Consider the following 12,025-nt stretch of genomic DNA (forward strand, 5'->3'; position numbering starts at 1 on the left):
CACCCCTGGTGTGTGTGCAGCTTGTGTCAAGTGTGATACCTATTTACTGCCACGTTATTTCCTATTACTCTCAAAGGGTGGGATTAACATTTTCTTGGCGAGGAAATTTTCTGCATTGCACACACAGATCATGGAAAAGTAATATTCCTTTGTGACAGCAACGAGGGGAAGTAATGAATAATTTAAGGCTTTCTGCTTTGGCCTTGCCATCCCTCAGAAAGCAGAGTGCCTGCTGCTTAGGCAGATGATTGGAAAAGATGTTTATAGCTGTGATGCTGGCAACTGAAGCGGGGAGAGGAGAGTGAGGAAGAGGAGGAAGGGGTGGAGGAAGTCACATCTCCCTGCCTGCTGTGTCCTTCTCTCTGCCATTCCCCTGGGCACAGCTTCCTGTGGCACAGGGGGCACTTGCTCTCTCTAAGCCACCATGGAGAGTGGTGGAGCTTTGAGAATTCTTGTGTTTGATTAGGATTCAAAATACACTCAGCAGGACATGGGAGCCTCTCAATCACCATTTCCAAAATTCTATTTCTTTATAGCTGCTTCTCCAAAGTAGTGTGAGCCTGCCCTGAAACATGGACTGTGAAAAGAGGCTGTGGACCTGTCCTGTCATTAAACACTGAGGACACAGCACCTCACAGCATCCTCACTGCTCTGCAGAGCTGCAGGAACCACTTGGTGTCTTTGTCAAGGGCACATGTGAATGTTTGCTTTAGTCTGGGCCCAGATTACACACCTGGGTAATATTGTGCACCCAGAACAACACACTGACCACTTCTAGAGCTGATTTCAGTTCAATGATTAGAGCCCCTGTCTCTCTTGTACCTACAGCCCAAGTAGTGTTTCTACTGTTAATAGTAAAAATACTATAAATATTTTAAAAGACAGCTAGTGCTCCAGCACTTCTAGTAAATAAATGCTTGGCATTCTTTGGTTAATCTGTATTTTACTACCCTAGTTATTTAATAAGCCTAACAAACAGCCTGAGCTTTGGGAGGGAGGTTTTTTGGAGGGAGTTTTTTTTTGGGAGGGAGGTTTTTTGGAGGGAGTATTTTTTTTGGGAGGGAGCATCTTTATGATTTTGGCCAGTGAAAAACATAAGCTACATCCACAAAGTATAAACAGAATCCTCATATAAGGCATGGGGATACATGTGAACAAATGCCTGGAGATGATGGGAGAACAGATTCCTGGTATGTCAAGTAAAGCATCTGAATTATTCATATTGATGTGTCTAGAAGTCGCATTTGAACACATCTGCTGACCTCAGGCCAAAATGGAAACTCTTAAACAGGCATATAAATGTCATTTTTGGATGATATAAATGCCATACTTTGGAAAGCCAAAACAAAGATGCCCAAACAGAGCAATTACTTCGATTGCTGATTACGTGTCTGACGTGACTGCGAAAGGTCACTGGAAGCAGAGAGACCTGGGATGATCTCACCAGCTCAGTGGGGTCAGGTCTGGTTCATCTAGGGAAGGAAGCCTTCAAAAGAAGAGAAACTCTTGAGCTGAATTAATGTGATGACTCTCTTTCATCTGGGTCATTACGGAGCAGTGGTTGCAGGGTTTTGCCAGGGACTCTGCCTGTAGTGGGTGGGAGCTGCTGCTCCAGCCACTCAGAGTTTCCAGCGTTTTGGGCAGGTGCATTGTGAACACAGCAGAGTTTTGGGCAAGTGCATTGTGAACACAGCAGAGTTTTGGGCAAGTGCATTGTAAACACAGCAAGATTTTGGGCAGGTGCACTGCAAACAGAGCTGTGTTTTTGGGCAGGTGCACTGCAAACAGAGCAGCAGTGTTTTGGACAGGTGTATTCCAAATACAGCAGTATTTTGGGCAGGTGCAGTGCAAACACAGCATCATTTTGGCCAGGTGCATTCCAAACAGAACAGAGTTTTGGACAGGTGTATTCCAAACACAGCATCATTTTGGCCAGGTGCATTCCAAACAGAACAGAGTTTTGGACAGGTGTATTCCAAACACAGCATCATTTTGGCCAGGTGCATTCCAAACAGAACAGAGTTTTGGACAGGTGTATTCCAAATACAGCAGTATTTTGGGCAGGTGCATTCCAAACAGAACAGAGTTTTGGGCAGGTGCATTGCAAAGAGAACAGTTTTGGGCAGGTGCACTGCAAACACAGCATCATTTTGGCCAGGTGCATTCCAAACAGAACAGAGTTTTGGGCAGGTGCATTGCAAACAGAGCAAAGTTTTGGGAAGGTGCTCTGCAAACAGAGCAGCATTTTGGCCAGCTGCACTACAAATAGAGCAGCATTTTGGGCAGATGTATTCCAAACAGAGCAGAGTTTTGGGCAGGTGCATTCCAAACACAGCAGCATTTTAGGCAGATCTACTGCAAACAGAGCAGTATTTTGGGCAGGTGCCCTGCAAACAGAGCAGTATTTTGGGCAGGTGTATTCCAAACAGAGCACAGCAAATTAGAGCAAAAGGTGCAAGTGCTGTGATTTCTGCCATGTCCCACCTCGTGGTGCCTTGTTGTTGTGCACTGTTCACTGCTGCAGTCACGTTTGGGGATGGGTTCCCTGAGCATTTATCCTGCAGACATGTTAATGATGCAAGCACTGATTAAACAGGAGAGTTTATAGATAGCAGCAGCATCGCAGCATGGCAATTTTAATTAAATGGAATATATTGTGGCTGTTCTGTGCAATGTGCTGAGTGGGAAAGGGAGCCTTGGGTTCCTTGGGGAAGTTGTGCTCACTGCCTCTCACAAGGATGTGGGCTCTTGGACAGACAGCAAATGCTGTTGATGGGACAGCTCTCACATGCATTGGCTGTTGGGTCACTGTGGCTGGGCACAGGCTGTCCCCAGGGAGGGATAAAAGGCTCTGCTAAGTGGTGTCTCCCAATATCTGTGTAGAAAAAGATCATTTTCCACCCCCCAGCATCAGGAAGCCAGCTAAAAATCTGTTTTCTTTGCAGGCTTTTTGAGACCCTCCAGTCACTCTTCTGGTCTGTGTTTGGGCTGCTGAATCTCTACGTCACCAACGTGAAAGCCAGACACGAGTTCACAGAGTTTGTTGGGGCCACAATGTTTGGGACCTACAACGTCATCTCCCTCGTTGTGCTGCTGAACATGCTCATAGCCATGATGAACAACTCCTACCAGCTCATTGCTGTGAGTTACCCCTTCTCTTTCTGCTGCTATTTCTCCCTGTGTGCCTCATGTGTCTGATTTGCAGCATGTGGGTCCTTTCTGGGCTGCTGGAGACTGCTGCCCCCAGGTTCTGCCAGCAGGTAGCTGGGATTTCTGCTCACCAGCCTGAATCATGCCTGTGGAGGAGGTTTTGCTCTGTTTGTAAAGCTCCTTAGCTGGAAAAGGCTCATGGGCTGTGATCTGCCCCTGTCTCCTCCTGTGGAGTAACCTTGCTGACCACCTTGGGTGTATAAAGGGAAACTTCCCACTGCTTCCTGATGTTTGCTCAGAACTTGGGGGGTGGGTGTTGTGGTATATTTTTTTATCCTATTTCTGCTTTCTCATGTGAAACCATGTGTGTCAGGAGCCCAGTCCTGCAATTTCTTTTTCCACAGTCTTCCCACCTGAAATTAGATCATGTCCATCTGTAATACCAGAGTCTCCTGGCTGTATAACCATGTGAGATTCCTGAGTAATCCCAGTGCAGGATGGATCTGAGCTGAGGCAGCTCGGGGCTGTAGAGCCCTTGTCAAACTGAACTTTCATTTGAATGTTCAAAACTGTTTTCTCCACTGTAATCTCATTCTGTGTACCCAAAAGCCAATCTGTACCTTGATGATTAAATTTGTCAACAGACTGAAAGCTAAAGCAGCGTGGCTCTGCATTTTAAGGCTCTTTAGGTCAGGAACAGTATGGAAGGAAGCAAAATCTTGTGTGCACAGGACTTCAGATAAACCAGTAGGCACTTACTCTCCATTCTGACCACTAACATGACAGGTTTGGAGACAGGGAGGTGCTGAACTTCTCTGCTGCAGCATCTGGGAGCAAAACAGGAGTGGGGGAAGCTGTTTGTGTCCCTGGCCGGGCACTCAGTACAGAGAGAGTAGAAACTTCCTCCTCTGCTTTGGGCGACTCTTGTTTTATTTTGGAAGATAAACCAGAGCAAAAACAGAACCAGAAGCAGTTCTCCTACTATTTCCATTTCCAAATTCCTGGACAAGTCTCTAGGGATGTGTGTGGGTGAGTTCCTTTCCTGGCTGAAGCACAGAGGGGAGTATTGAGTTGTTTTCTTGAACAGGTTCCACAATTGTTGTTGATTATCTGCTGATTCAAGTGGCTCCTAAATTCACTTGGTCAAATTGCTGATTCTTTTGGACATCTGATCTTTATAATGGTAAAAAGTATGAGAAAAACTGGACCACTGACCTTCCAGATGAGCAGAAAAGCAGTTTATCACAAAGGCATTTATCAGTCTGTTTCAATGCTTCGAGTGCTTTCTCTTTGTTCACTGCTACTCCTCACATTCCAGGGAGACTGGAATGAGGGACAGAAAACAAAGATTCTCTCCTTGGCCATTTTCTCCAATTCCCTGTCCTTTATTGTCATGAACAGGCTTGTCACTAAGACAAAGCCCCAGCCTAAGAGTGGCACAAGAATAGCAGCATTTGCTATTCACTGGGCCACAAACCACTCATCATTCTTTCCCTTGAATAATTCGAGTGATGCAATGACACATTACACACAATCCCACATGAATTAGAGGGACCCATCATAACAATTAACTGAAGAGAAGGGTCCAGGGAGGGCTGTTGTGTTAATGGTTTTGTGTCTGGAGCAGCTGGCAGCAGGGACTGGCCCCATCAGAAAGTCTGCCCTTGACAGACCCGGGGCTGGAGGGCTGAACTCTCCAGATGACTGAGGCAAAGCATGGAGTTAGTGAGCAGCATGAGCCCCCTGCTTGGGAAAGTGACACTGGAAATGCTACAGGAGACTTTGCTGTCTGTAGGAGCCTTGGGGGTAGCACGGTTGGGACAGATGGAGATGGGAGATCTCTGCAGCCAGGGCTGGAACTTGGGGTTCATTGCAAAGGGCCTGGGGGCAGGGCCCTGCTGGGAGCTGCCAGGCACAGCTCAGAGCAGGACTGAGGGGAGAGAGGGGGAGAGAGGATGAGAGGGGAAGAGAGTAAAAGGGGTAAGAGCTAAGAGGCAAGAGCTAAGAGAGCAAGGTTCCTGTTACAATACCATAAATCTTCTGTGTTGAATATTCTAATTCTCACTAACCAATCTAGTACAAGATACAAATCCTACAGCATTTCCATACAGCCTATAAGAATCATTACATTACCACACTGTGTTACATTTTAAACCCTACAAACTCCTCTTTGGGCCCCTTCTGCCAAGCTGGCAGGCTCTGCTCTGACCCTTGGGCCTGTCTGCAAGCAGAGGGTGTTGTTCCATCAAAAGGGGATCACCTTCAGCTGGCCATGCCACTGTTTTCCAGTTGTTCAGTAACTGAGGTATCTCAAAGCTTGCTTTCATTTCAATCTCGCTTATAGTTTCCATATTCTCAAAATCTTTTGCCAGGCAATCACATTTATAAGGCTTTCCTGCTTCATCTTCCCCAACAGTTGTCACTGAAAGTGTCTGGCTGCAAGTGATGCCGAGGGCAGTGACATTTCCTGGGAAGGCAGGAGGCAGGCACTTCCCATCTCTGCCCTGCTGGGGTCTCCAAGCTGCATTCCTGCATGCTTCTTCCTCTCAGGGACAAATTTCCTTCGTGTGTCTCCTCAGGGCAAACATCAATTAATCTCTCCCCCGAAGAAAACAAGTCGTTAAAAACCGTTGAGCTTTACAGATGTGGGGCATTAATTAACCTCCTGTAATCAGGTTCAGCCCCTGCCGAATGACAGCAGGCTGGGTGCTAGACTGGGCATTTCTCCCTCCTGGTATTTATATTGCAGTGGGTACACGGGGAATGACAGAATTCCAGGGGGAAGGAGGGGAAGGAGTCCTTGGGGTGGGGTGCAGGTCTTCTTCTGCATCAGCAGGAAATCCTGTGCCTGAGCATCACTGCAGAGCAATGAACCAGCTGTGGGGAATGAGATCAGAGTGCATCTCTGCCTGCTGACTCCCATGCAGTGGAGTGCTGAGGACATCTTCATTAATCCCGGTTGTTAATGAGCCCCAGGCACTGCTGCAATGCAAACAGGCTTTCTCCCCTCCTCTCCTGCAGGGACAAGTACACCTAATGAGTACACCCAATGCATTTGTAGCAGTTATTCTTCAGGTCAGCTTTTCTCCTGCACCCACATGTGAGTTTCTGCTGTGAGGTTTGAGAAAGGAGAATCTGGGCTGCTCCTCCTTGGCCCTTCCTTGTGTCTCCCCAGTCTGGGGATTAGGGCTTGGTGCTTAATTAGGCACTGCAGGCACACAGCATGAAAGCACCACTGTCTGTGGAAGGCAGAGCAAGGCAAGCAAAGAGTAAAACCTCTGCTTCAAGTGGTTCTTGACTCAGAGAAGAAGGAACTTTTCTGCCATAATTTTGTTGTTTTTTTCCTCAGCTGTTTCAGACTTCAATAAACACATACTTGCAGGAGTGCCCTGAAGCAGTTTCAATATCGATTACTTCCAGACAGCCCATTTTTCTCCTTTGCCAAACCATACTTTGGTTATGGCAGACACCATCTTTCACCAAGAAAGCAAACAAAATCCAAATGCAATGCCCCAAATTTCCATACTTCTTGTGCTGTTTCAATATGGGAAGATCAGAATGTTTTATACAAGCAGCACAGGATGCAGTGGGATGTTATGCACTGCCAGCTCCCTCATCTCAATACCTTCCAGACATGACAGAAATGCCATTAGCCGAGGATGGGAAGAGGAATTTGTCACAATCACAAGAGGAAGGACAAGGGAATGATGTGAGAGTGGCCAGGTGGCTGCATCATTTGTAAGTGGCAGAAAGTAACTGAGTGGGTGATGAGGACACTTTGTGTGATGGGCTGTTTCTCATCAGGGCATACAATCCTCCTGCCAGATGCTAATTTTTTCAGAATAAGAGGCATAGTTGAGGTGCATAGAATAAGAGGTGTTCCTGAGGGTGCAGGTGCAGAGACAAGGATCTGACTCAATGTTTCAGAAGGCTTGATTTATTATTTTATCATATATATTATATTAAAACTATACTAAAAGAATAGAAGAAAGGATTTCAGCAGAAGGCCAGCTAAGAATAGAAAAAGAAGGAATGATAACAAAGGCTTGTGGCTCAGCTGTCTGTCCAATCCAGCTCACTGTGATTGGTCATTAATTACAAAGATCCAACATCAGCCAATCCCAGATGCACCTGTTGCATTCCACAGCAGCAGATAACCACTGGTTACATTTTGTTCCTGAGGCCTCTCAGCTTCTCAGGAGGAAAACTCCTAAGGAAAGGATTTTCCATAAGATGTCCGTGACACTCGGGTGCAGGAGCACGTGGCAGGGATTTAAGGTGTATTTTCTGATAGCCCGTTCCTTGTGGCCACGCCTGTGATTATTCTGGGGAGTCAGGCAAGAATTAGTCACAGGAGCTGCACCAGGAGTGGTGACTCTGCAGCAGGAGCAGTATCAGTGGAAGAACAGCAAGCAAGGGCTGTGCAGGATGGAAACCAGGGGCTGTGAGCTGCTGGGAGAGTTGCAGGTGAGTTAGGGTGATAAATGGTGCACAACAGCACTTTAAAGAGAGATGTGAACCCTCACAGCCTTCAGATGTTCTGGGATAAAAGTACAAAGATGTTTAATACCTCAGGGATTACTTACACCAAAGGGAGCCTGAGAAAAATTCCCTCTAACTCCCTTGTGGGAAGGTGTTGCAGCCTCGAGTGTGTGATGCAGTGTCTGTGTGCAATGTTGGAATAATGACTTCAGCAGTGAGCATAAAATCACAAAATTGTTCTGTATATTGTATTTTGTATCCTCCTGTTGGTTGGTATCTCTGTGATTTCAAGCTGGCTCATCTCACACAGCTGTTCCTGCAAAAGGCTGCAGTCTTTAAAATAAAAATAAGTTTTAAGTGTGTCTCTGAGAGTAGTGTATGTCTAAATTGGAACTTAGTTGCCAGTGTTTGTGTTGCAGGAATCAGGGCATTGGGCACCAACCTCAGGGTGAAGTTTTAGGTGATGAAATTAAATGGAGTGGATTAACACAAGTAGTTAAGGAGGAGAATGAAGAAAAGAAATATTTTGCATAGCAATACAAAAGCAGCTAAAAAAATAAATAAAACTTTGACAGTAAGTATAGGGATATTAGATATGGAATTTTCTCAATTTTTGCAGGCTAGAGAGCTTAAAAATTAAGGCACAGAGAAACATAAAGATTTTTCAGCTCCCTATTACGTTGTTTCCAAGATAACTTTGGATTTCCCCCAGGTGGCAGTTTCAAACTTTTCTTCTTCTGCAAAGCACACAGATTCCTCCACTTTTCTGCAGCAGCTGAACTCCCTCAGCACCGTGGCAGTAATTGCTACCCAGTTTAATTCACTGCACCAGCAGAAATTCTCTTCCCCACTGTGATTTGTGACCCTCAGGACTGTCAGAAAATGTTCCTCTGCTTGCACGACCTGCACAGTTATTACCTGGTGGTTTGGCTAAGGAGGAATTTTATGAATCAATAAACTTAGTTTGAAGTACAACAGCTGCCCAGTCCGTGCAGATGGCAGATTTTGGGGTGATGGCTGTTCCCCTATAGAGGTAAGGCCAGCTCCTAAATCTGGTCTCAGAACTAAGCTCTTTTAAAGCATCAGGAAATGTTCATTTCAGCAGGCCCATTTCAGCACCATTAATTTGAATTTCTTAGAAATTAAGCCATCAGTTTTTAACTCTGTAATACAGCAGGAAATGAAATTCTGCTCTTGTTGTGTTGCCAGTACAAGCTGGGATCAATATTTCTTGAAGCTTTTTATGGTGCAGTGAAACAAGGGGGTTCTGGAAAGAGGATGAAATGGCTCTTCCTTGGTTTGCAGATGAGTGAAATACTCCTCTTTGTCCCTCAGTTTTGTGGCCCTCAGAGCTGACCAGCACACACATCTGCTGCTCACTGCCCACATGCAGAAGTGTTTGAGGTGCAGGTGACACACTCACAGCTTTGCTTTATTCTACAGCACTGCTCTAATTACCCAGATCTCAATTACTGCACTCATCTGTGGGTCAGCAGTAATTAATTGAAATGGGAAATTCTCCTGCACTCAGTCAGTGCCTTCAGTGACACTTGGACAGGCAGACAGGACAAGGGGCATGGCCTTGAGCTAAAGGAGGGTGGGTTTAGATCAGGCATAAGGAAGGAATGGGCAGGCCCTGGCACAGGTGCCCAGAGCAGCTGGGGCTGCCCCTGGATCCCTGAAGTGCCCAAGGCCAGGCTGGACAGGGCTGGGAGCACCTGGGACAGTGGGAGGTGTCCCTGTGGCAGGGGGTTGGAATGGAATGAGCTTTAAGGTCCCTCCCTGTCAGAACCCAGGACATTGCTCTGGCTGCCCTGGGTGACTCCAGACCCTGGCAGGGGCTCAGAGACCTTGGCACAGAGTCAAAAACACCTGTGCCTTGGATTTTAACTCATGGAAACAATTACCAACCTTGTGTGAGGAGTTACAAGCCACAAGGTTTTGAATAGAATGATAGTGAATTTATCACAGGGTGAAAAAGTAGAATTTTGGGGTTTTAGAATGGGGGTTCAATAGGCAAGATGGAGGAATCTGGGCTTGTCCTGTCCTTTTTCTTCTTCTTGTCCTCCATCTTCTGCTGGGATGGTGGCACTTTTGCATTGATTTAAGGTAGAGACAGACTGTCCAACATAGGTGATAGGTATGGGGAAATTATTGTAAATAAAGTACACAGAGTTCTGAGCATAAAAAGCCAACACCACCCTGAGGGCAGGGACTGTGCCACAACCCGACCTGCTGGACAGATCTCAGCAGGTCAGAGAAAGAATGGAACAGATAAGAGAAAATAAACAACCTTGAAAAGCAGAACCGAGGAATCTCAACTTCATCTTCAGTCGCTGGGCTGGGAAAAAAGAGACTTTCTAACACCTCAGGAGCCATTTCAGCCACAGAGACCCGAGACCTCCCAGCCCAGCCCATTCCATGACTCCATGATTTCTGTTCCATTTCCCATGGAGTGCAGTCCATGTGAAGAGATGCTGGACCCCACTCCTGTTCCCTCCTGAGGAGCTGTAGCCCACCTCTCGTGCAGTGGGGTTGATTCCCAAGGCTGAGTGCTCTCTCTGACCTTGGGGCTGGGTGTGGGGGGACTCCCAGCAGATTTTTATTGTGAAGTGAAATATTCAGCAGTGGTGTGTTGGGATGCTCCCATACAGCCTGTGTGCCTGAAATTAGCCCTGGAGCCTGGCTCCAGACTGGCAGGCAGCTTAATTGCTTTTTGTTAGCAAGCTAAAGGATTCATTTGGAGGTGTAGAACTGTTTGTCTTTTTGCTGGCTTTGGCCTAATTACATGTAACCCATGGACTTGAATCACATTGTTAATATTCATATGGAGTTTGCAGAGCCTCTAAATAGAGGCACTCGATGTGCTCCAGCTTCACATGCTGCATCTTCTGTTCTTAGACCAGACAAAGCCTGTGCTCCATCCTGGGATCCAATCCTGCCTCTCCTGTGAGAACTGGCAGCAGAATCAGGTGGTTCAGCCTTTCTGTTGCTTTTAATCTTTGAAACCACAGGAGTTTATGTGTCCCTGGGAGCCACCATGGCCAAACCATCTTGGGGCTTATTCAGGGCAGAAAAGTTACACTTGAATAAAAAAAAAAAGAGAAGAGCTTGCAATCTGTAGATGAGCCCTCGCTGATTTAAGATATTCCAGGGAGTTTGCTGGCATTTATTTTTGGCATTTTCAGGGCTGGGCTCTGGGGATTTTTGGTGTGGTTAACACCCCAGTGCCCTGCCTGACAGGTCAATAACTCTCTGCCCATTTCGTGTGAGCAGCACAGCAAGGTTTGCTCTTGCTACATGATAGAAGTTGAAGTATCCAGATGGAACCACATAGGTTGCAGCCCCTGCATTATCCCATCTTTTATTTAGGCCTGACAAGCTCAATTAGCATTATCTTGTGCTTCTGCATCGAGGGGACTCTTGTTAGAAAGGCAGGAGAAAAGAGGAAAAGTGAAAGATAAAGGAAGAATATTACTGAGGAAAAAGCAGTGAAATACTAAAAGGGATTTATCTGAGAAGAGCTTTCCCCTGGTACTGAACAATGGAAACAGCTATATTACTAAGAACTCTCTGAAATATGACTTCTTAGCTGCCAGTGCTTCAGAGATTTCCTTTTGCAACACGCTGCAATCTTGCAAATAAAGGGTGCTGATCATACAGGTGAAAGAGGATACACACAACCACTCCTAATTAAATGGGGATATGATTAACAACCTGTTTCTGTTTGCTGGGCCTGTTCCCTGTAGCCACTCAGCTACAGCCCCTGTGTTTTGGGGGAGAAAACAGAGCCTTCTCTCCTGAGTCAGTGCTATCTGCACAGCTCAAGGTTCCCTTACAGACTCGAGCAATCTCATACATTTATAATCTGTCCCTTCCCTTCGGCTCAAGGATGGGTTTAAGTGGTCAGGACACAGGATTTTTTAATGTTTCAGCAATTACTCAATTTTTGGCAGCCAAGCTCAGGCACTGCATTTAAGCAGGCTGCCTTCCAGAGGTGTTGGGCACCTGCTGCTCCCTCTGGTGCTGTGACCTTTCCAGGCTCAGTAAAACACATAATCCAGCCCCATTCCTGTGCTGAGGAAAGGCAGTTTATGGGCAGCCATAAAAGAGCAGAACACTGAGGCATTTGGTGTCTGAACACTTGCACAGAGTCGTGTTCCTGCCAGGAGCAGGGAGGGGACAGGAGGAGCAGCAGCCTTGCCTTTGGTTCTGGGGAGATCAGGGAATTCTGAGATTTGGAGAGGTGAAGCCTGGCACCTCCAGAACCCCCTGCCAGCCCCAGAGGCTGTTCCAGCCCAGTTTCACAGTGTTCTGCTCCATCCTCAGCAGGACACCGTGACTCACAGGCTGGATTTTGGTTCCTGGGCTCTGCCTGTGGTTTGTCCTTCCC

The 12,025-nt window shown here is 46.6% G+C and overlaps 1 protein-coding gene across 1 annotated transcript in view; it reads left to right on the forward strand.

Moving 5' to 3' along the window:
* The window catches only part of TRPC5 (transient receptor potential cation channel subfamily C member 5), a 108,348-nt gene that overhangs the window by 74,973 nt on the left and 21,350 nt on the right, over positions 1-12,025 (forward strand). Inside the window, exon 7 of the mRNA XM_066559270.1 lies at positions 2,946-3,141. Coding sequence (XP_066415367.1) covers positions 2,946-3,141 — 196 coding nt within the window. The remainder of the gene's footprint in view (positions 1-2,945; positions 3,142-12,025) is intronic.

This window comes from Molothrus aeneus, chromosome 14 (genome assembly GCF_037042795.1).
Source record: "Molothrus aeneus isolate 106 chromosome 14, BPBGC_Maene_1.0, whole genome shotgun sequence".
Classification (NCBI taxonomy): domain Eukaryota; kingdom Metazoa; phylum Chordata; class Aves; order Passeriformes; family Icteridae; genus Molothrus; species Molothrus aeneus.